At 36.8% G+C, this 26,739-nt stretch overlaps 1 protein-coding gene across 3 annotated transcripts in view; it reads right to left on the bottom strand.

The window, feature by feature from the left end:
• The window catches only part of DNAJC10 (DnaJ heat shock protein family (Hsp40) member C10), a 61,702-nt gene that overhangs the window by 25,544 nt on the left and 9,419 nt on the right, over window positions 1-26,739 (bottom strand). For all 3 annotated transcript variants that reach the window (XM_089916598.1, XM_022567199.2, XM_089916597.1), the window contains exons 6-11: window positions 24,358-24,440; window positions 23,617-23,748; window positions 22,957-23,050; window positions 21,799-21,876; window positions 2,544-2,587; window positions 1,759-1,896 (exon numbers count right to left, since the gene is read on the bottom strand). In XM_089916598.1, the coding sequence (XP_089772724.1) occupies window positions 1,759-1,896; window positions 2,544-2,587; window positions 21,799-21,876; window positions 22,957-23,050; window positions 23,617-23,748; window positions 24,358-24,440 (569 nt within the window). The remainder of the gene's footprint in view (window positions 1-1,758; window positions 1,897-2,543; window positions 2,588-21,798; window positions 21,877-22,956; window positions 23,051-23,616; window positions 23,749-24,357; window positions 24,441-26,739) is intronic.

Consider the following 26,739-nt stretch of genomic DNA (forward strand, 5'->3'; position numbering starts at 1 on the left):
TTAGGTGTTTCATTACCTGGAATTTTCTATTAACTATGCTGCATATTCTACGATAATCCTCAAAATAACCTGGAGTGACCTCTGGCTCACTGGGAAAAAGCTATGGTATGTTCAGTTTAATTTTAATGCTAACATGTGTTACAGAATGCCAATGCTTTACGAATTCTTGCTAGAACACTAGAATATTTGGTGATCTAAGATGCTTCATACCCCAATCAATAATTAATAGGAATTAAGAAAAACTTATTGGAAAACTGGAATGGACTTTATTATAGAGATTTTTAGAAATAATGTACCAAAACCAAACCACTTAGGAGTTTTACAGAGTAAAATGTATATATATAAAAGATATATTTTAAATTAAATATATTTTAGATCTAGGTCTCTTATTTAAAACAAAACAACTGAAATAGACACAACTTGATTCTAACAAACCTTCTTTATTTCTGTCCATATTTTATCCTCAGCATAATTTTCTCATAGAGCTCTCTTTGCTCTTCTAATTCTCATGGAAGCAGCTGCTATTACAGAGTGCAGCAATAGTTACATCAAGAAAATGTATACAGGGGTTGATGAAACAGTTTATTGTATATCTTTAATTATAATAAACTATTTGAAATTCATATATTACTTGAAAGATCTAAAACTCCATTAAAAACCTGTAGGAACTACCACTGTATTCACAGTTTAATTGTGTTTGACATGAGAATAATCAATAGAAACAATGTCTATAACCTAAGTACAGAAAACTCAATTTTCAGCTTAAAAAAAAAATCTATAGCATATTCCCAAAAAATCTATGAAATAACTTGTTACCAAAGGGCTTAAAAGGCCAAAACAGAAGACTTTCATGTCTCAGTACTATAAGCTCATTCACTTTAGTCACATTCATGAAGATTTTACTAAAAATACTCCCATAACAGCTTACATAAATATGTAAGTTACAAATCCAGTAGAACCTCTTATAAACCTGTTTGTTTTAGAGTAAAATTTGGCTGTTACATCTAGAAGGGTACTGTCCAGCCTCTGAATTTCACCTGCCAGACATATTTAGCTGGCATAGTGTTTTACATTTTTTAAAACCTGAATGCTTTTAGGAGGGACAGGGACTGCTAATTTGTCACTCTGTGTTGCCACGTTTCTAATATCACTCATTTATGTTTCCTAAGATCATATCTGAGCTTGCTGTTTTATATCAAAAATTAAAATACAGAAAAGAACACTAAAGGTAGTCTGTCTTATATCAGTCTGTTTTTCTTTGTGGGTTCTCTAGGGACCTATCCGATATGCCAGTATTTGTCTCAGCTCCTTGACAACTATCTTGAACCTCAGTTTCCTCATTTATAAAATTAGGAATGTGAACCACACCAGTAGATTGCCAAACTGAGTCTACACCAGAATCTAACAGGGTGCTTTAAAAAAACAGATACCAGATTCCATCTAAACCTACCAATGATCTATATTTTAACATTAGAAAATATACAAATAAATGGAAACCAATAAATATTCATTTAACCTAAGCATGTATTCCATACCTTTGGGTTTTTAAAACTGTAATGGTTTATGCCAGTTTAAAAATAATCCTTATAGCTTAACTTTATAAACTGAAATATTAAACAGAATCCCAGAAATTAAATATTCTAAATAATTAAGTGTCCTATAATCAGATGATATAAACTCGTTCCTTGTTTTGCTCATTGTTTACAAAATGATGTATTTGAATACGTGTGTGTGTAAAGAAATTAAAGTGATTCATACCAAAATACCACTTTTCTCTTTGTTATTTAAAGTGGCTCCAGGAGGAAAATATGCAGTAGTACTTGTTGTAATGTCCAAACTTTTACAAAGGTTGTCCTGGGTGGCACAGTCCATCCATCCTACATTAACAAGACCATCCTAAAATGGAAAGAAACAAAAAATCGTGTTGTAAGTGGAAGAATAAGTTAAAAGGATTTATATCTAGCAAAAACACAACTTTCCTACTATTAATTAAACTTTTAAAAAGAACACTCAAAAAATGATGCAGATTTGAATAACATGATTAATAAATTTAATCTAATATATATAAAAATTACACCTTACATAGGAAACATTTTCAAGCATACACAGAACATTAACAGTCTTCGTAAGTGGCAAACTCCCAAACCATAAGGCAGCTTCAATATTGTTAAAGTATCAACAACACACAGACTGCACTCCCTGACCATAATATGATGAGACTAAATAAGTAAAATAACAAAACGACAAAAAATAATGTTTAGAAATGACAAAAACACTAATATATAACTTTCTGGTTAAAGAGGAACTCTAATGGAATACTTAGAAGTGAATGATAACGAAAACACCACATGTTAAAATGTATTGAACACAGCTAATTAATTAGAAAGAAACTTACAGCTATGAATACATTTATCAGAAAACAAGAAAGATTACAAATAAGTGAGATAAATGTTTAAGAAACCACCAAAGAAAATATTTGGAATCAGTTTTTAAATGTGTTTCTTAACATGGTGATACAATTTTACAAAGTAATTGATGCTTACCAACATCCCACTTAACCTGAGACGTGTCTGTGAAGTCAAACAATCTGGTGGGGGAAAAAAAACTTATGAGGCAATTTCAGCTTAAGTCTGTACTTTCATTAGCTGTTCCCCCAAACCATCATGTTGATTCTTAGGCAATTAATTGGGCTGTGCTGGTAAATACTGAGACTTTTATTTACTAGGTAGACAAAGAGGTCAATGTCTCATTCTTCTCCCTCCCGTCCCCTTTTCTCTCCTTACCCCTCCCTTCCCTCTCCTTAGTCTTTTATTCTCTCCCCTTAGTTTCTCAGGATTTCCAGCTAAAAAAAAAAGAAGGAATTCCCTCTCAAGTACCTCTTTAGGAACAATTATGCTCAAATGTCTCCTCCTATCAACAGTCCCCTTTATCCAAGGGATCTCATGATTTGGGGTAATAAAATGTAATGCCTATTTGATAAATAACAATATGTGCAGAATCCTTAAAATACAATACAATCTTAGAATAGCTTCTTCACCGTTTTTATGTAAGTCCTATAAATATGAATGCTACCATACAATGAGACAGATTTAGAAGAAAGGGAGATGCAGCATGACAGAGCTCACAGGGATAGGTGAAATCAATCTACCTATGGTAAAAGTAAAATAATGTCAGAAAGCTTTAAAAGTTTTCCTTATGTGTGGAATGGAGAGAAACATGTGCATTAGGCCAAAATGAGGGAAAACCCCTCAATGACAGACTAAGTTTAAGGGTGATTTTTGCTGCAAGGCAATACATTCCTAAGATGGGCCTTACCCCATGAGGTGAGTGGCTGATTTTATCTGCAAGGCAATACCTTTCCAACACAGCAGCATAAAGGCTGAGAGGTGAAGTATGGGGAAAAGATCCATGTTGGGATTAAACATATGAAAATGCATTCATTAATTAGGATATTTTCTAACACTAGGACCAATTTTTAACCAATCTTATTGCTTGAATACAGTTTATGTTTGTGTAGGGTACTGAACTTCCAACTTAATTTACTAGGGGAAAGGGTCCTAGAAACAGAAAGTTATCATCTTCAAATATATATATATATATATACTTTTTTTTTTTTTAAGGTTGCAGCACATGACATGTGGGATCTTAGTTCCCCAACCAGGGATTGAACCTGTGTCCCCTGCATTGGGAGTGTGGAGTCTTAACCACTGGACCACCAGGGAAGTCCCCCAAATATATACTTTTATGAGGCAAACATGTACATTTTTGAAATGAATACATATGAGGGAAAGGCAGTAACTGCAAAAAATTATTATTTTGTGAGGGTTGTTATCTGTCAACAACTAATTATTTTTTTGAAGTGTCAAAAACATTTATAGCTATCTGATGGTATAATTTACCATAAGTATAATTAAGCTGAAAAATTTGCCTATTGAATGTAAACCATATGATACTTTAAGAAATTAATAACTGTAGAGGAGAGATCAAGATGGTGGAGTAGGAAGACATGGAGCTCATCTCCCCTGACAACATACCAAAAATACATCTACATGTGGAACAATTCTCATGGAAAACTAACTGGAAAATGGCAGAACTCCTACACAACCAAGGCTGCAAGAAAGATTTCCATATAACCAGGTAGGATGGAAAAGGCATAGGGTTGGGACCCCCACCTGAGATGGATCTGAAAGGAAGAGAAGGTCCCCATGGGCAGACCCTCAATGTGGGGAGCAAGTGGGTTGAACCACAGACTGGACATTCCAGTCCTGGGGTCCTGCAAGGAGGAGACAAGCACCCTTGGCTGCCAGAACTGCTGGGACAGACGAAGGGCTAGAGAAGCTTAGACTCTACTCATGAGGAGTACGCATGTGCTGGTTTACCAAAAATCAGGGCGGAGAGAGCTTTGCACTGGCAGCTGCCACTTGGCCACACTCCCCAATCCAAGCTGGTTGAACATCCCGGCCCCGCTCACTCCATACCACAGCCTGGTGCTAGATTTGAGCCAACCAAGCCCTGGGAGAAGACTTGGTCTAGCTATGCAGAGACAGACTGGGGTCCTGGGATGTGATCTGGGTGGAGTGGAAGTGGCCACTGTCAGCACTTGCTCAGGCAGTGTTGCAGGAGCACCCCGCAGTTTGCCTCCCAGTGGAGCCAATGCTCTGGCTCCACCCACTCCACACAGCAGCTTAGCCTTGGAGCTGGGGCAGACAGGTCTGGGAGAAGACTGCCATGGGGTCAGCCCAGTGCTCTGGTGGTAGCACAGCCACCTCAATTCCTGCAGCCACTACACCCCAACCCCCAGCCCCAGCCTAGTGAATGTCCCAGCCTCACCCACTCCACACCACAACCTTGCACTAGGTCTGGGGTAAACAGAAGAAGGGATGAGACCTTGGGCTGGTTCCGACTGGAGCCTCAGATGCCTACAGAGGTGGTGTACTGGTCCTTTGTGAGCACATGGGCCTCACTTGCTTCAGCAATCACCTCCTTTGGGGGCAGGGCACCACTCAAGGGGAATGGAGCCTGATTGAGCCCGACCCACAGGGCATTTACTCCAACAGCTAGGGAGCAGGCCCTGTCCCTGACAGGGCGGCAACAGCTATGCAGCAAAGAGGAAGTCCCACCTCACACCCTGCACAGTCTTTAGATCCCTCAAAACCAACCAAACCCCCTATCTAGGTGATAACGACCAGCATACCCCGAAGAAAGACATGGCTGGTGTCCATCATACACACAGAGTCTACACAGGGATGCTACCACATAAAAACACCCCTTTAAGACCATAATAGATAATTGTTTCTCCTATATTCAGAAACAGAGACTGTTAAGTAAAATGAAAAGGCAGAGGAAATACTCCCAATTAAAAGAGCAAGAAAAATCCCCTGAAACAAATAATGAAACAGAGCTCACCAGTCTACCAGACGCCAAGTTCAAAAAGGTGGTTATAAAAACGCTAAATGAATTAAGAAAGATCAATGTAAATGCATATCACTGTAACAAGGAACTAGGAACTACAAAGATGAACAAATCAAAAATAGATAAATAATTCAATTTCTAAGATAAAAAGAAATCTAGAAGCAATGTACAGCTAACTAAATGACACAGAAGAATGAATAAGTAAGCTGGAAGACAGAATAATAGAAATCGCCCAATCAGAAGAGCAAAGACAAGTGAAAAAAAAAATGAAAGGAACTTACAAGATCTATAAAATAATATAAAATGTGCCAACCTATGCATAATAGGGGTTTGAGAAGGAGAAGAGAGAAGGGGATCAAAAACTTATTTGAAGAAACTATGGCTGAAAATTTGCCAAACCTAAAGAAGGAAACAGATATCCAGATACAAGCAGCACAAAGGATCCTAAACAAGATGAACCTGAACAGACCCACAAGATATATCATAATTAAGATGGCACAACTTAAAGACAAAAAGAGCATCCTAAAGGTAGTGAGAGAAAAAGAGTTAATTACAAGGGAACCCCCATAAGGCTATCAGCTGACTTGCAGGCCAGAAGGGAGTGGCATAATATACTAAAAGTTCTGAAAGGAAAAAACCTGCAACCTAGGATACTCTATACAGCAAGATTATCATTTAGAATAGAAGGAGAGATAAAGAATTTCTCAGACAAGCAAAAACTAAAAAGATTCAGTAATACTAAACCTACCCTAAAAGAAATATTGAAGGGTCTTCTCTAAATGGAAAAGGAGCAAGACACTATAGGAAAGAGAAAATCAAAATAGGCAAGGCAAATATATAGTAAGAATTGAAGATCACTTAAATAAACTAGTATGTAGACTAAACAGTCAAAAAAATTGTAGAAGTGACTCTATAATAAAAATAAAAGGATAAGTTTAAACATGTAAGATAGGATATCAAAATTGCAAAGTACCAGGGAGGGGAATAAAAAAATGTACATCTTTTAGAATGTGTTTGAATTGAATGACTATCAGTTTACATCAAGTAGATAGTTATGGGTCAACACACCTGAATTCCATGGTAACCACAAATCAAAAACATAAAATAGATTCACAAAGACCAAAAAGAAAGGAAGTCATGCATACAACAAAAGAAAATCATCAGACCAAAAGAAAAAACAAAAAAAATAAACAAACTACAAAACAACTGGAAAACAAGGATTACAATGGTAATAAATACAAACCTATCAACTACTTTAAATGTCAACAGACTAAATGCTTTGATCAAAAGACTGGCTGATTGGAAAGAAAAACAAGAACCTGAAATATACTGTCTACAAGACACTTACTTCAGGATAAAAGACACACACAAACTGAAAGTGAGGAGAAGGAAAATGATATTTCAGGCAAATGGGAATGACAAGAAAGTGGGGGTAGCAATATTCATATCAAACAAAGTAGACTTTAAGACAAAGGCCATAAAAAAAAGACAAAGAAGGGCATTATATAATGATAAAGGAATCAACACAAGAAGAGGATATTATACTCATTAACACCTATGCACCTAATATAGCAGTACATAAATATATAAAGCAAATACTAAAAGACATAAAGGGAAAAACTGACAAAAATACAGTAATAGTAGATTTAACACTCCACTGACATCAATGGACAGATCATCCAGACAGAAAATCAAGAAGAAAACAGTGGTTTTAAATGATACAACAGACCAGTTGGACTTAATAGATTTCTACAGAATACTACATCCCCTGAAAACCCCAGAATACACATTCTTTTCAAGTGCACATGGAATGTTCTATAGGACAGACCACACGCTAGGTCATAAGACAAGCCTCAACAAATTTAAGAGGATAGAAGTTATTTCAAGCATCTTTTCTGACCACAATGATATGAAATCAGAAATTAACTATGGAAAGAAAAACAGAGAAAGAACAAACATGTGGAGGCTGAACAACATGCTACTAAGAAACAAATGGGTCAAAGATGGAATCAAAGAAGAAAGTATAAAATACCTTGAGATTAAGGAAAATGAGAACACATTACAAAATCTCTGGCATGCAGCAAAAGCAATTCTTAGGGGGAAATCCACAGCGATACAGGCCTAACTCAAGAAACAAGAAAAATTTCAAATGAACAATCTCACCAACCACCTAAAAGGATTAGTAAAAGAAAAAGTGCAAAGTCAGCAGAAGCAAGGAAATAATAAAGATCAGAGAGAAATAAAATAGATCAGGGAAAAAAATAGCAACAAAAAAGATCAATAAAACCAAGAGTTGATTTTTTGAAAAGATAAATAAAATCGACAAGCCAGGCTCATCAAAAAGAGAGGACCCCAATAAAGAAATTAAGAAATGAAAGAGGAGAAATAACTGATATCACAGAAATACAAAAAATCAGAAGAGAAATACAATGAACAGTTACATGCCAACAAACTGGACAACCTAGAAGAAATGGGCAAATTTTTAGAAACATACAGCCTGGCAAGACTAAGTCAAGAAGAAACACAGTTTGAACAGGCTAATCACTAGAAGTGAAACAGAATCTGTAATAATAATTAAAAGAAAAACTTTCTGCAAACGAAAGTCCAAGACCAGATGGCTTCACTGAAGAATTCTACCAAACATAAAGAACTTAAACTAATCCTTCCCAAACTATTCCAAAAAACTGAAGAAGAGGGAACACTTCCAAATTCATTCTATGAGGCCACTTTTACCCTAATTACAAAACTAGACAAAGACACTACAAAAAAAAAAAAAAAGTTACAGGCCAGTATCTATGATGAATATAGGTGCAAAAATCCTCAACAGAATATTAGCAAGCTGAATCCAACAATACCTGAAAAGGATCATACACCATGATCAAGCTGGATTCATTCCAGAATCACAAGGATGGTTCCACATATGCAAATCAATCAGTGTGATACACCGCATTAACAAAAGGAAAGATAAAAACCACATGATCACATGATCATCTCAACAGATGCAGAAAAAGCATTTCACAAAATTCAACATCCGTTCATGATAAAAACTCTCACCAAAGTGGGTGTAGAGGGAACATATTATGACATAATAAAGGCCATTTACAACAAAGCCACAACCAACATAATACTCAGTGGTGAAAAGTAAAAGCCTTCCCTCTAAATTCAGGAATAAGCCGAGGATGCCCACTCCCAGAGCTTCTATTCAACCGAGTATTATACGTCCTAGCCACAGCAATCAGATAAGGGAAAGAAATAAAAGGTATCCAAATTGGAAGGGAAAAGGTAAAACTGCCACCCTTTGCAGATGACATACAATACTCTTATATACAAAACCCTAGTCTTCACCCAAAAAAGTATAAGAACTAATCAAGGGATTTGGCAAGATGGCAGCATACAAGATTAATACAGAGAAATCTGTCATGTTTCTATACACTAAAAAATGAAATATAAGTAAAAAAAAAAAAATCCCGTTTAAAATCTCATCAAAAAATTTAAATACCTAGGAATAAACGTAACCAAGGAGGTGAAATACCTACATGCTGAAAACTATAAATCACTGGTAAAGGAAATGAAAATGATTCAAAAAAATGGAAAGATATCCTATATTCTTAGATGGGAAGAATATTGTTAAAATGGATATACTACCCAAAGCAATCTACAAATTTAATGCAATCCCTATCAAAATACCATGACATTTTTCACAGAATTAGAACAAATAATCCTAAAATTTATATGAAAACAAAAGGCCCAGAATTGCTAAAACAATTCTAAGGAAAAAGAACAAAGCTGGAGGCATAACCCTTCTCAACTTCAGAATATACTACAAAGCTACAGTAGTCAAAAAGCATGGTATTAGTACAAAGACATATAGATGAACAGAACAGAGAGCCCAGAAATAAACCCACACACCTACAATCAATTAATCTATGACAAAGGAAACAACAATATAGAGAAAAGACAGTCTCTTCAACAAATGGTGTTGAGAAAGCTGGACAGCTACATGTAAATCAATGAATTTAGAATACTCCCCTCCCACCATATACAAAAATAAATTCAAAATGATTTAAAGGAGAGAGTAATCAAGATGGCAGAGTAGTAGGACGTGATGCTTACCTTCTCCCACAAATACATCAACATGTGGAACAATTCTCACAGAATATCTACTGAACACTGCCAGAACACCTCAAACTGCTGAAAGGGCAAGAAAATCTCCATGTAACCAGGTAGGAAAAAAGAAAGCAAGAAAGGAATCGAGACAGGACCTGTGTCCCTGGGAGGGAGCTGTGAAAGAGGAAAGGTGCCAGCCCCCCTGGCAGGGAGACTGGCCAGGACAGAAGGGGAGCTTCAGAGACTCGGAGAAGAGTGCAGCAGCTAGCTTGCGGCAGCCAGAGTGAAGGAAGAACTGCACAAACGGTCAGTGCCACCACCCTGCACTCTCCAGCCAGAGGCATGTGTCTGTCAGTGCGGGCAGGGGCTGGGTACTGGAACTCAGGCTTCAGAAATCAGAACTGGGGAGAGGACTGGGGTTGACTGTGTGAAGACAGCCCTGGGAGGTGCTGGAATCCAGTGCGACCATGGCTGGTGGTGTGCACAGAGGAAGCCTGGGCCACCTTAGAGGCCAGATGCCATTATTTGGGGGGTGCGTGAGGGGAGGGGCGGGATGCGGGTTGTAGCCTTTTTCCCTGTGCACACACTTGCAGAGGGTAGGGCAGTGCCTGCAAGGGAATGGGGTGACGTCACAAGCTGCCACCACTGCCTGCCCAGATGCCAGGAGCGGTTGCAGGCTGCTGCCGCCTCCCTCCCAGACCTCAGGAGTGGTCGCAAGCCACCTCTGCTCCCATCGCATGCTCCAGGGGGTCGCCTGAGCTGCCACTGTTGTCAAGAACCCCAGGACTGGGCACCAGCCACTGCATCTGCACACCCCCTATCAAGGGGATGACAACAAGCACATGCTGAGGAAAGAGGTGACAGGCATCCATACTAAAAACAGCCCCTACAACAAATAAATTAAACCCACACAAACTACACAGGGATGCCCCCACATGTAAACAGCCATTCAAGACCACAAGATAATTGTTTCTCCTAAACTCAGGGAGTAAGAGAAATATAACTAAAATGAAGAAGCAGAGGAACCACTTTCAGTTAAAAGACCAAGAGCATTCCCCTGAAGGAACAAATAATGAAATAAACCTCTTCAGTCTAACAGACACCGAGTTCAAAACGGAGGTAATGAAAATACTAAAGAAATTAAGAAAGGCTATCAACAGAAATGCAGAATAGTGTAAAAAGGAACTAGAAACTATAAAGAGGAACCAAGAAAAATTAGAAAACTCATTTGCCGACATGAAAGCTGAGTTAAAGCAATGAAAAACAGAATGAATAGTGCAGAAAAACAAATAAGTGATGTGGAAAACAGAGTAATGGAAATCACCCAATCAGGACAGCAGACAGAAAGCCAAATGAAAAAAAAATGAAAGCAATATAAGAGACCCACAGGATAATATAAAGCAGTGGTCCCCAACGTTTTTGGCACCAGGGACCGGTGTGGAAGACAATTTTTCCACCGATGGGGGTGGGGGTGGGGGATGGTTCAGGTGGTAACGCAAGTGATGGTTCAGGTGGTAATGAGTGAGGGGGAGCGATGGGGAGTGGCAGATGAAGCTTCGCTCACTTGTCTGCCACTCACTTCCTGCTGTGTGGCCTGGTTCCTAATAGGCCACGGTAGTTGGGGACCTCTGATATAAAGCATGCCAACCTATGCATAATAGGGATTCCAGAAGTGGAATAAAGAGAAAAAGGGATGGAAAGTGTATTAGAAGAAATTATGGCTGAAAACTTCCCAAACCTAAAGAAGTAAACAGATATCCAGGTACAGGAAGCACAGGGGATCCCAAACAGACCTACACCAAGACATATGATAATAAAAATAGCAAAAGTTAAAGAGAGGGTTCTAAAGGCAGCAATAGAAAAACAAAAGAGTTAATTACAAGGAAACCGCCATAAGACTATCAGTTGATTTGTCTACAGAAACACTGCAGGCCAGAAGGGACTGGCAAGATATATTCAAAGTCCTGAAAGGGAAAAATCTACAACATAGGATAATCTACCCTGTAAGGTTATCATTAGAATAGAAGGAGAGATAAAGAATTTCTCAGGGGACTTCCCTGGCGGTCCAGAGGTTAAGACTCTGCACTTCCACAGCAGGGGCATGGGTTTGATTCCTGGTCCAAGAACGAAGATCCTTCACGCCACATGACGTGGCCAAAAAAAAAAAAACATCAGAGAGAAAAGAAGCAGGACAATATAGGAAAGAGAAAAATCACAACCTCAAAGTAAGTCACTTAAATAAGCCAGTACACAAATTAAAAAAAAGAAATCAAAAACTTCTGTGAACATGATGATAACCACAATGAACAGCAAAAGATGTAAACGGGGACATCAAAAATCATAAGATGTGGGGAGTAAGAAAATGTGTATATATTTTTTTCCTAGAATATATTTGAGCCTATAAGACTACCAGTCTAAGGCAAGCAGAAATAGGAAGGGTTAACACGCTAGAAAAGCAGGGTAACCACAAATCAAAAACATACAATAGATTCACAAAAACCAAAAAGAAGAGAACACAAGTATAATACAAAAGAAAATCATAAAACCACAAAAGGGTCATCCATTTACAATGCTTGGTGTCAGTTTATTTATCTCTTGTAAAAATAAAATACAGTGTGCATGTGTGAAAAAAAAAACGACAAAAGGGAAAACAAAGAGACAAAGAAGAAATATAAAATCAATGGGAAAACAAGGTTTAAAATGGCAATAAATACATAACTATCTATAATTAACTTAAATGTTAATGGACGAAATGCTCCAATCAAGAGACACAGAGTGGAAGACTGGCTAAAAAAACAAGAGCCTAAAATATGCTGCCTACTAGACACCCACTTTAGGGCAAAGGACAAACAGATTGAAAGTGAGGGGATAGAAAAAGATATTTCATACAAAGGGAAATGATAAGAAAGTAAGAGTTGCAATGCTCATATCAAACAAGATAGATTTTAAAACAAAGATCATAAAGAAGGATAAAGGACACTACATAATGATAAAAGGATCAATACAAGAGGACTTCACACTCATCAACATACATACACCTAATACAGTAGCACCCAAATGCATAAAACAAATATTAACAGAGATAAAGGTAGAAATTGATAGGAATACAACAGTAGTAGGAGACTTTAACACCACACTCACATCAATGCACAGATCTTCCAGACAATCAATAAGGCAACAGAGACCCTACATAATATAACAGAACAGCTAGACTTAATTGATATTTTCAGGACATTACATCCCAAAAAAATCAGAATACACCTTCTTTCCAAGTACACATGGAGCATTCTCTAGGATTGACCACATACTAGGGCACAAAACAAGCCCCAACAGATTTAAGAGCATAGAAATTATCTCAAGCATCTTTTCTAACCACAATGCCATGAAAGTAGAAATTAACCACGGAGAAAGAAATGAGGAAAAAACGATTACATGGAGACTAAATAACATGCTACTAAAAAACCAATGGGTCAACGATGAAATCAAAGAGGAAATTAAAAAATACCTTGGGACAAATGACAATGCAAACACAATGATACAAAATCTCTGGGATGCAGTAAAAGCAGTTCTTAGAGTGAAGTTCATAGTGATACAGGCCTTCCTCAAAAAACAAGAAAAATCTCAAATAAACAAACTAACCTACCACTAAAAAGAATTAGAAAAAGGACAACAAAACCTAAAGTCAGCAGAAGGAAGGAAATAATAAAGATCTGAGAGGAAATAAATAAAATAGAGATTAAAAAAATAAAAATAATCAATAAAACAAAGAGCTGGTTCTTTGAAAGGGTAAAGAATAGACAAACCCCTGGCCAGGCATACCAAGAAGAAAAGAAAGAGAACACAAATAAACAAAATAAGAAATGAAAAAGGAGAAATCTCAACTGATACCACAGAAATACAAAATACCATGAACAATTATATACCAACAAATTGGACAACCTAGAAGAAATGGATAGGTTTCTAGAAACATACAGCCCACCAAAACTGAATCAAGAAGAAATGGATAATTTGAAAAGACCAATCATTAGAAGTGAAAGAGAATTTGTAATTAAAAGACTCCCTACAAACAAAAGTCCAGGACCACAGAGCATCACAGGTGAATTCTACCAAACATACAAAGAAGAATTTATACCAACCCTTCTCAAACTCTTCCAAAAAACTGAAGAGGAGGGAACACTCCCAAGAACATTCTATGAAGCCACCATCACCCTGTTACCAAAACCAGACAAAGACACAACCAAAAAAGAAAATTACAGGCCAATATCTTTGATAAATATAGATGCAAAAAACCTCAACAAAACATTAGCAAACTGAATCTTACAACACATAAAAAAGATCATACACCACAACCAAGTGGGATCCATCCTAAATTCACAAGGATGGTTCAACATACACAACTCAATTAATGTGATACACCACATAAACAAAAGAAAAGGCAAAAACCACATGATCATCTAAACAGATGCAGAAACAGCAGTTGACAAAATTCAGCATCCATTCATGATAAAAACTCTTACCAAAATAGGTACAGAGGGAACATATCTCAAGATAGTAAAAGTTATTTATGACACATCTACAGCCAATACAATACTCAACCGTGAAAAGATGAAAGCCTTACTAAAATCTGGAACAAGACAAGGATGCCCACTCTTGCCTCTTCTATTCAACATAGTATTGGAAGTCCTAGCCATAGCAATCAGACAAGAGAAAGAAATAAAACACATCCAAATTGAAAGAGGTAAAATTGTCATCATATGCAGATGATATGATACTATATATAAATAACCCTAAAGACACCACCAAAAACTACTAGAACTGATAAATTCAGCAAGGTAGCAGGATACAAGGGTAACATACAGAGAAGCAAGAAGAACTACAATCCTGCAGCATGTGGAACAAAAACCACATTCATAGAAAGAAAGACAATATGAAATGGCAGTGGACTATGTACCAGATGAAAGAACAAAATAAAACCCTAGAAAAACAACCACATGAAGTGGAGACGGGCAACCTTCCAGAAAAAGAATTCAGAATAATGATAGTGAAGATGATTCAGGACCTCGGAAAAAGAACGGAGGCAAAGATCAAGAAGATGCAAGAAATGTTTAACAAAGACTTAGAAGAATTAAACAAACAGAAATAAATAATGCAATATCTGAAATGAATAATACACTAGAAGGAATCAATAGGAGAATAACTGAGGCAGAAGAATGGATAAGTGACCTGGAAGACAAGAATGGTGGAAATCACTGCCATGGAACAGAATAAAGAAAAAAGAATGAAAAGAAATGAAGACAGCCTAAGATACCTCTGGGACAACATTAAATGCACCAACATTTGCATTATAGGGGTCCCAGAAGGAGGAGAGAGAGAAAGGACCCGAGAAAATATCTGAAGAGATTATAGTTGAAAACTTCCTAACATGGGAAAGGAAATAGCCACCCAAGTCCAGGAAGTGCAGAGAGTCCCAGGGAGAAACACGCTGAGACACATACTAATCAAACTGACAAAAATTAAAGACAAAGAAAAATGATTAAAAGCAACAAGAGAAATATGACAAATAACATACAAGGGACCTCCCATAAGGTTAACAGCTGATTTCTCAGCAGAAACTCTACAAGCCAGGAGGGAGTGCCAAGATATATTTAAAGTGATGAAAGGGAAGAACCTACAACCAAGGTTACTCTACCCAGCAAGGATCTCATTCAGATTCGACAGAGAAACCAAGAGCTTTACAGACAAGCAAAAGCTAAGAGAATTCAGCACCACCAAACCAGCTCTACAACATATGCTAAAGGTACTTCTGTAAGTGGGAAACACAAGAGAAGAAAAAGGCCTACAAAAACAAACCCACAACAATTAAGAAAATGGTAATAGGAACATACATATCAATAATTACCTTAAAGGTGAATGGATTAAATGCTCCAACCAAAAGACACAGGCTCGCTGAATGGATACAAAAACAAGACCCGTATATATGCTGTCTATAAGAGACCCACTTCCCTAGGGACACATACAGACTGAAAGTGAGGGGATGGAAAAAGATATTCCATGCAAATGGAAATCAAAAGAAAGCTGGTGTAGCAATACTCATATCAGATAAAATAGACTTAAAAAATAAAAAATGTTACAAGAGACAAGGAAGGACACTACATAATGATCAAGGGATCAATCCAAGAAGAAAATATAACAATTATAAATATATATGCACCCAACATAGGAGCACCTCAATACATAAGGCAACTGCTAATAGCTCTAAAAGAGGAAATTGACAGTAACACAATAATAGTGGGGGACTTTCACACCTCACTTACACCAATGGACAGATCATCCAGACAGAAAATTAATAAAGAAACACAATCTTTAAATGACACAATAGACCAGATAGAGTTAACTGATATTTACAAGACATTCCATCCAAAAACAGCAGATTACACTTTCTTCTCAAGTGCACACGTAACATTCTCCAGGATAGATCACATCTTGGGTAACAAATCAACCCTTGGTAAATTTAAGAAAACTGAAATCATATCAAGCATCTTTTCTGACCACAACACTATGAGATTAGAAATGAATTACAGGGAAAACAAGTAAAAAACACAAACACATGGAGGCTAAACAATACGATATTAAATAACCAAGAGATCACTGAAGAAATCAAAGAGGAAATAAAAAAATACCTAAAGACAAATGACAACAAAAACACGATGATCCAAAACCTATGGGATGCAGCAAAAGCAGTACTAAGAGAGAATTTTATAGCAATACAATCCTACCTCAAGAAACAAGAAAAATCTCAAATAAACAATCTAACCTTACAACCTAAAGGAACTAGAGAAAGAAGCACAAACAAAACCCATAGTAGAAAGAAAGAACTCATAAAGATCAGAGCACAAATAAAAGAAAGAGAAATAAAGAAAATAGCAAAGGTCAATGGAACAGGATAGAAAGCCCAGAGATAAACCCATGTACCTATGGTCAACTAATCTATGACAAAGGAGGCAAGGATATACAATGGAGAAAAGACAGTCTTCAATAAGCGGTGCTGGGAAAATTGGACAGCTACATGTAAAAGAATGAAATTAGAACACTCCCTAACACCATACACAAAATAAACACCATACACAAAATAAACTCAAAATGGATTACAGACCTAAATGTAAGACCAGGCACTATAAAACTCTTAGAGGAAAACATAGGAAGATCACTGTGACATAAATCACAGCAAGATCTTTTTTGACCCACCTCCTAGAGTAATGGAAATAAAAACAAAAATAAACAAATGGGACCTAATGAAACTTCCAAACTTTTGAACAGCAAAGGAAACCATAAACAAGATGAAAAGACAATCTTCAGAATGGGAGAAAATATTTGTAAACAAATCAATGGACAAAGGATTCATCTCCACAATATATAAACAGCTCATGCAGCTCAATATTAAAAAGCAAACCCAATCCAAAAATGGGCAGAAGACCTAAACAGACATTTCTACAAAGAAAACATACAGATGGCCAAGAGGCACGTGAAAAGCTGCTCAACATCACTAATTATTAGAGAAATCCAAATCAAAACTACAGTGAGGTATCATCTCACACCGGTTAGAATGGGCATCATCAGAAAATCTACACACAGCAAATGCTGGAGAGGGTGTGGAGAAAAGGTAACCCTCTTGCACTGTTGGTGGGAATGTAAATTGATACAGCCACTATCAAGAACAGTTTGGAGCCTCCTTAAAAAACTAAAAATAGAACAACCATATGACCCAGCAATCCCACTACTGGGCATATTCCCAGAGAAAACCATAATTCAAAAAGACACACGCACCCCAATGTTCACTGCAGCACTATTTACAATAGCCAGGTCATGGAAGCAGCCTAAATGCCCATTGACAGACGAATGTATAAAGATGATGTGGTACATATATACAATGGAATATGACTCAGCCATAAAAAGGAACGAAATTGGGTCATTTGTAGAGATATGGATGGACCTAGAGACTGTATACAAAATGAAGTCAGAAAGAGAAAAATATCGTATATTCATGCATATGTGGAATCGAGAAAAATGGTACAGATGAACCAGTTTGCAAGGCAGAAATAGAGACACAGATGTAGAGAACAAACGTATGGACACCAAGCGAGGAAAGCAGGGGTGGGGGCTGGTGGTGGGATGAACTGGGAGATTGGCACTGACATATATACACTAATATGTATAAAACAGATAACTAATAAGAACCTGCTGTATAAAAAAATTTTTAAGTAACATACAGATATCAGTTCCATTTCTTCACACCAACAATGAAATAACAGGAAGAGAATGTAAAAAACCAATGCCTTTTAAAATCACAGCCCCAAAATAAACTACTTAGGAATAAACCTGACCAAGGAGGTGAAAGACTTATACGATGAGAACTATGAAACATTAAAAAAGGAAACTGTAGATGATTCAAAAAAATGGAAAGATAACCCATGCTCCTAGATTGGAAAAATTAATATTGTTAAAATGGCCATACTACCCAAAGCAATCTACAGATTTAATGCAATCCCTATCAAATTACCCATGACATTTTCACAGAATTAGAATAATCCTAAAATTCATATGGAACCATAAAAGAGCCAGAATTGCCAAAGCAATCCTGAAGAAAAAGAACAAAGCAGGAGGCATAACCCCCCCAGACTTCAGACAATACTACAAAGCTACAGTAATCAAAACAGTGTGGTACTGACACAAAACCAGACATATGGATCAATGGGACAGAACAGAGAACCCAGAAATAAACCCACACACCTACAGTCAATTAATCTTCAAAAGAGGAGGCAGGAATATACAATGGAGAAAAACCAATCTCTTCAGCATGTGGTGTTGGGAAAGTTGGACAGCCACATGTAAATCAGTGAAGTTAGAATGCACCCTCTCACCATACACAAAAATAAACTCAAAATGGCTTAAAGACTTAAACATGACATGACACCATAAAACTCCTAGAAGAAATCATAGGCAAAACATTTTCTGACATAAATCATACCAGCGTGTTCTTAGCTCAGTCTCCCAAGGCAATATAAATAAAAACTAAAATAAACAAATGGGACCTAATCAAACTTAAAAGCTTTTGCACAGCAAAGGAAACCATAAACAAAAACAAAAAGACAACCTACAGAATGGGAGAAAATATTTAAATGATGTGACCAACAGGGGCTTAATTTCCAAAATACACAAACAGCTCATACAACTCAACAACAAAAAAACCAAACAACCAAATCGAAAAATGGGTAGAAGACGTAAACAGACATTCCTCCAAAGAAGAAATACAGATGGCCAGCAGGCACATGAAAAGATGCTCAACATCACAAATTATTAGGGAAATGCAAATCACAACTACAGTGAGGTACCACCTCCAGTCAAAATGGCCATCATTAAAAAGTCTACAAATAGCAAATGCTGGAGAGGGTATGGAGAAAAGAGAACACTCCAACACTGTTGGTGGGAATGTAAGTTGGTGTAGCCAGTATAGAGAACAGAATAGAGGTTCCTCAAAAAACTAAAAACAGAATTACCATATGATCCAGCAATCCCACTCCTGGGCTTATATCCAGACAAAACTCCATTCCAGGGCTTCCCTGGTGGCGCAGTGGTTGAGAGTCTGCCTGCTGATGCAGGGGACACGGGTTCGTGCCCTGGTGGTCTGGGAAGATCCCACATGCCACGGAGCGGCTGGGCCTGTGAGCCATGGCCGCTGAGCCTGTGCTCCGCAACGGGAGAGGCCACAGCACTGAGAGGCCCGCGTACCGCAAAAACAAAAACAAAAAAACCTCCATTCCAAAAATATACATGCACCCCTATGTTCACAGTAGCACTATTCACAATAGCCAAGACATGGAAACAACCTAAATGTCCATCGACAGATGAATGGATAAAGAAGATGTGGTACATATATACAATGGAATACTACTCAGCCATAAAAAAGAATGAAATAATGCCATTTGCAGCAACATGGACGCAACTAGAGACTATCTACTAAGTGAAGTAAGTCAAAGAGAAAGACAAATACCGTGTGATATCACTTATATGTGGATCTAAAATACAACACAAATGAACCTATGAAACAGAAAAAGAATCACAGATATAGAGAACAGACTGGTGGCTGCCAAGGGGGAGGGGGTTGGGGGGGAATGGAATAGGAGGTTGGGGTTAGCAGATGTAAGCTTTTACATACAGAATGGATAAACAACAAGGTCCTACTGTATAGCACAGAGAACTATGTTCAATATCCTATGATAAACCATAATGGAAAAGAATATTAAAAAAAAGAATGTAAATATATGTATAACTGAATCCCTTTGCTATACAGCAGTAATTAACACAACACTGTAAATCAACTATACATCAATTTAAAAAAAAAAGATTTAAAGACCTAAATACAAGACACGACACTATAAAATTCCTAAGAGAGAACATAGGTAAAACGTTCTCGGACATAAATTGTAGAAATATTTTCTTAGATCAATCTCCCAAGGCAAAAGCAATAAAAACCAAAAATAAACAAATAGGACCTAATCAAACTTACAAGCTTTTGCACAGCAAAGAAACCTTCAACAAAATGAAAACTTAAGGAATGGGAGAAAATATTTGCAAATGATGTGACTGAAATGGGGTTAATATCCAAAATATGTAAATAGCTCATATGACCAAATTAAAAAAAATAACCCAATCAAAAAATGGGCAGGAACTTCCCTGGTGGTCCAGTGGTTAAGACTCTGTGCTTCCAATGCAGGGGAAGAAGGTTCACTCCCTGGTTGGGGAAGTAAGATACCACATACTGTGTTGCGTGGCCAAAAAGGAATAAAAAAAAAAGGGCAGAAGACCTAAATAGAGATATCTCCAAAGAAGACATACAGATGGCCAACAGGCACATGAAAGTTGCTCAACATGGCTAATTATTAAAGAAATGCAAATCAAAACCATGATGAGGTATCATCTCACACCAGTAAGTATGGCTATCATCAAAAAGTCTACAAATAAATGCTGGAAAGGGTGTGGAGGAAAGGGAACGCTGCTACACTGTCAGTGGGAGTGTAAACTGGTACAGCCACTATGGAAAACAGTATGGTGGTTCCTCAAAAAAAACTAAAAATAGAGCTATCATAGGATCCAGAAATTCCACTCCTGGGTATATATCTGGAAAAGACAAAAACTGTAATTTTAAAAGATACATGCACCCCAATGTTCATAGCAGCACTATTTACAACAGCCAAGACATGGAAACAACCCAAGTGCCCATCAACAGACAACTGGCTTAAGATGTGGTATGGATACAATGGAATATTACTCAGCCATAAAAAGAATGAAATATTGCCATTTGCAGCAACATGGATGGACCCAGAGAATATTACACTTTGTGAAGTCAGACAGAGAAAGACAAATATATGATATTATTTATATGTGGAATCTAAAAAATAATACAACTCAATCTATTTAATACAAAACAGAAACACATTTATGGACACAGGAAACAAATTTATGGTTACCAAAGGGGAGAGAGCGGGAGGAAAGGACAAATTAACAGTGTGGGATTAACAGAAACAAGCTACTTTACATGAAATAGATAAGCAACAAGGATTTACTGTATAGTACAGGGAATTATACCCAATATCTTGTAATAACCTATAATGGAATATACTCCATTATTGGAATATATTCCACAAAAAAACCAAACTGAGTCACTATGCTGTACACCTGAAACTAACACAATATTGTAAATATATACTTCAATTTCAAAAAAAGAAAAAGGAAATTAATTAATTTTATAACCTATGTGTAAAATAATCAAAAAGAAATATTCATTAAATAAAAAAATTATAACTGGGTACAAATTGTATTTTGAAAATAATCAATTATAGAAGCATACTTAAGACTTTCACTTTATCTAAGGGTACATACTTCCAGTTACAAGATTAATAACTTCTGGGGATCTACTGTACAGCATATAGTGATTATAGCTGATTATAAAATACTTGAAAGCTGCTGAAAGAGTAGATCTCAAATGTTCTCGCCCCAAGAAAGAAATGGTAAATAGGGGACAGGATGGAGGTGTTAGCTAATGTCATGGTGGTGGTCATCATTTTGCAACATGTAAGTGTTGCAAATCAACAAACTGTACACCTTAAAGTTACAGAATGTTCTATGTCAATTATATCTCAATAAACCCAGGGAAAAAAAAAGATTGTCACCTAAAAATCAAATGTCATGGTCTCTTCATCATAACAAAATAACAAATATTACCTCTTCCTTTGGAACAAAAAGTGATCAGCCAGCCAATACCAGCAGCAAATGCAGTTTGTATGGAGTTAACAAAATTTCCTTAAGAGAAAATAAAGAACATTTCTGATCATTTACTACTCCATAATGGAAACCGTTTTCTAAATGGGTTTTCCCTTCTAATGTCACCCATTTCCAATCCACTCTGAGTAGTTTTCAGGATTCCTAAAAATCCTCTTGAGCATATCAAATTCCTTCCACTATTTATTTTTTAATTACATAAAATCTAAATTCATTATTTCATTAAGAAACAAATTGGCAAGTAAGGCCCCTTGTGATCTGAGCTTTGTCTACCCATTCAGCCAGCCATATTCTTCCCCAAGCCACTCTACCCATTACCCATCTTTTTGTTAGATTCATGAAATACTGCCAGTTTCCCAAATATAGTGACCTTTTAAGGCTTCCTCTTCACTTTCAAGACAGGTTATATCTGACCCCGTTCAAGAAGAATTTCCTAACCCTTCCTCCTTTCCCCACCTGAGTTCTTTCATATCCTTCATGCTTCCCTAAGCTTACCTCTCATAATGGTTACTACACTGCATTTTAATGGTTTACTAATGGGGACCTGGAAGGCAGGGATTACATAGTTTATTACTACAGCCCTAGTATTTAACATAGTTTCGGAGACATAACTGTATTCAATGAATAAGAGCATCCCTTTAGAAGTAAATACTATAATTTCATGGGTAGTACAGATAATTAAATAACCCACTTAAAGTCACTTGATGAATTCAAAACCTAAGATTAGAAGAGTTTTTAAATTTCAAAATTAAACTGAATACAGGCATGAATTTACTGCCTGATGTAGTATACTTATGAAAGCAATAAAACACTTGGTTTACTAAATATTTAGTTGCACTTTCAAAGTTGCCTTTTCACCTAGCCCCACCTCATACCCATGTCCTACATCAAAACTGTTTTAGTTTATGTCTAAATATAGTTAATTTATTAAATGCCTACTATTTAGTAGGGCTCAGAACAAATGATACAATTCCCTTCTAAGAAGCATGGAAAAGATATTTAAAAATTTCAGTATCATGACCAGAACATTGCCACTGAAAAACTTAAAATACCAATTCAAAGTATCCTTGAAAATCAAGCAAATTATGAAAACAAAATTACCTGTCCATAATTCTGTCACTGTGCTTCTAACATGCTGCATGGCGAAATTCACTAAACTTTCCTTTGATCTGTCACCATGGTACTTCACTGCAGCCTATATTTTTATTTATAAAAAGAGAAATGTCTTTTACTTTTTCTTTTTAAAACTCATACCAAATACCTTGATTCTCCAGTATTCTGAATAAGTAAGCTCTGTCTCAATAGTACAGTGTATTTCTCACTGACATGCTAAGAATCCTGATTGCACACATTCCATGTCAGACATTTGAACAATACTATTTATAATGTTTTTAGTTTCACTTTTATCACAACACTGGGGAGAGGAAGGGAAGTCAGAACTTTACATTCAATGACAGAAAACACCTGTAAAGTGCTTTGTAAATTATAAAGTACAACATGCATACTGGTTAACATTATGTTCTTTAAGATGGAAACTGAAATTGGCAAACATTTAATTTTGAAATAGAACAAAGACAAACTAATGGCATCTAAAAGTATTCACAGTATAATAAAAAATGTTTATTATGACTACAGTTAGATGACATCTAAAATAAGACTTAAAAATCAAAAGATTCTACAAATTCACAGTGTTTTCTCTAGTATTCCCCTTGTTATAATGTTCTACCAATTAAAAAAAAAAATGCCAATTTTATCTCTTACCATTCCAGACCTAAAAATGAAGAGGCTGGGATAACTGTTCACTCCTTTCATTCGGCAAAGCATTCTATCATCACCACAGTTAACAGCTCCAATTCGAAGCAATCCATCTACTTCTTTAGCAAAGTCTCTCCACTATGAGGGAAAAAAAAAGTTTCTTCTGATAAGATCATTTATCTTTCCCTGAACATTCTTCAAGCTGTACTTTCCTCTTTTTTAAAATTAATTAATTATTTCTTTTTGGCTGCACTGGGTCTTTGTTGCTGCACGCAGGCTTTCTCTAGCTGCGGAGAGAGGGGGCTACACTTTGTTGTGGTGCGCAGGCTTCTCATCGCAGTGGCTTCTCTTGTTGCGGAGCACGGGCTCTAGGCGCGCGGGCTTCAGTAGTTGTGGCTCCTGTGCTCTAGAGCACAGGCTCAGTAGTTGTGGCATACGGGTTTAGTTGTTCCGTGGGTTTAGTTGTTCCGTGGCATGTGGGATCTTCCCGGGCCAGGGCTTGAACCTGTGTCCCCTGCATTGGCAGGCGGACTCTTAACCACCGCACCACCAGGGAAGTCCCCAAGCTGTACTTTCTTAAAGGAGATTATGCTCAGGAAATAAAACCATATACACGTGAAAAAATATTATAGTCATTTCTGTTATAGTTACTACTAATAGAAAAAACACTCAAATTTAAAAAAACACTCAAATAACAGATCAGTTGTGAATAGTAAAACTCTAAATCAGGATGTAAAAAATACGTACTGTGGGAGCTAAATCATGGCAGTGTGAACACCCTGGGGAGTAAAAGTTCACAAACCACAGTTCTCCAGAATTAACAGCAGCATCTGAAAGTACATAAAACCAAAACAACTTAGAACAACCAAAACAACCAATTTACTACAGGTTTGTACCTATTTTAGTTAAAAATTTTCCTTGAGATCAGAATGAAAAAAAGTCATATATCTCTCACACTGCCTTTATGATTTTCTGTATAATTTTTTCTTTAAGAAGAAAACGTACTATTTCAACTGTCAAACTAACAATACCTTTTTTTTTTTTTGACTCTTCCAAGCCCTACTTGAATAAGAAGCAACCTTGAACTGCATGATCAATGTCACCAAGAAGCTGTAAAAAGAAAGGAAGCAACAAAAGGAAGCAAGAGCCAAACCTGATGACAGTCTGTGTGGTTGAGAGAAATGAAGAGAAACAGTGCGAGAGACTGACATTTAAGCTCTTCTACTATCTGCAGCACTGGTTAAGCACACAGTCAATCAATTCTGACAGCTACTCCAGATTCTGAAAGAATGAAGAGACCTACACGACACAGTAAGGACTGTGGGGATTAAATCTAATCTTTGCTCTTAATAAGACATTTTCCTTGGAAAACTGTGTTATTTGAAATATTGGATCAAAGTTTTTAACAATTCAAAACATGAATACATATTTGCTAATAGATCTGAACACTAGATAATATCTACCCAACAATACATTATACGTTATAATCTAATCTATAAGAGGACCTGATATAAACAAAATTTATTCATTTAAAAATTTTATCATTGTAAGGATGTGCGCTAACAGTCAAGATAAAAAAGTTAAGAAAATTTGCTTTAAGTTAGAGTCTCCATGTAATTCCATATGAAAATCACTTATCAGTAATTTTTAAAGAAAATATTTTCATAAGTTATAATAAATTATACCAAGACATCAAAACATGCACACTATTCTAAATATGTGTAACTGATTCAGATTAATTAGTAACATGCACAATAATGTTCACCTACATTTCAGTTACAAGACACACAGATCTATGTGAAAAACAGTTAAACCATACATTACAAGCAAAGTGTATACATTAGCATTTTATCAGCTGTTCTTTGGCAAAGGTTAGAAAGTCTGACAAATAGACCACTCTATCTAGGTTGTCAAAATAATTGCCATGCTGACTTAGATCAACTGGTATGAATTTAGGTAAAATCTTATATGTTCTCGGCCCCTTTCCTCTGGGACCTCTATGATGCAAATGTTAGTACACATGACGTTGTCCCAGAGGTCTCTTAAACTGTCCTCATTTCTTTCTATTCTTTTTTCATTTTCCTGTTCAGCTTCAGTGATTTCCACTACTCTGTCTTCCAGCTTGCTGATCCATTCCTCTGCATCACCTAATCTACTGTTGATTCCTTCTAGTGTATTTTTTCATTTCAGTTATCGTATTCTTCATCTGTTTGGTTGTTCTTTATATTTTCTAACTCTTTGTTCAAAAACTTCTAACTTCTCACTCTGTTCATTCAATCTTCTCCCAAATTCTTTGAACATCTTAACAATATATTTAAAGTGATGAAAGGGAAAAACCTATAACCAAGAAGACTCTACCCAGCAAGGCTTTCACTAAGATTTGAAGGACAGGGCTTCCCTGGTGGCGCAGTGGTTGAGAGTCTGCCTGCTGATGCAGGGGACACAGGTTCGTGCCCCGGTCCGGGAAGATCCCACATGCCGTGGAGCGACTGGGTCTGTGAGCCATGGCTGCTGAGCCTGTGCGTCCGGAGCCTGTGCTCCGCAACGGGAGAGGCCACAACAGTGAGAGGCCCGCGTACCGCAAAAAAAAAAAAAAAGATTTGAAAGACAGATCAAAAGTTTTACAGAGAAGCAAAAGCTAAAAGGTCATCACCATGAAACCAGCTTCACAAGAAATGTTACAGGGACTTACCTAAGTGAAAAAGAAAAGGCCACAACTAGAAAAATGAAAATTATGGAAGAAAAAAAATCTCATTGTTAAAGTCAAATATACAATAAAGGCAGTAAATCAGCCATGTATAAAGCTAGTAGAAAGGTTAAAAGACAAGTAGGAAAATATATACTCAATAAATAATTAAGGAATATATAAAACAAAAAGATATAAAATATGACGTCAAAGTCAGTAAATGTGGTGGAGGAGGGAGTAAAAATGCAGGGCTGTTAAAATTAGTTAATAAGCACACACACAGAGACTGCTACGTACAGTGTGTGGAGTAGTCAACGACTATGTAATATCTTTGTATGGTGACATATCATAATCAGACTTACTGTAGTGATCACTTTGAAATGTACAGAAACACCAAGTCACTATGTTGTGTAACAGGAACTAACAGTGTTGTATGTCATTAC

Source organism: Delphinapterus leucas, chromosome 8 (genome assembly GCF_059928025.1).
Source record: "Delphinapterus leucas isolate spDelLeu-1000000601 "Yukka" chromosome 8, BTC_Dleu_Yukka2, whole genome shotgun sequence".
In the NCBI taxonomy this organism is placed as follows: domain Eukaryota; kingdom Metazoa; phylum Chordata; class Mammalia; order Artiodactyla; family Monodontidae; genus Delphinapterus; species Delphinapterus leucas.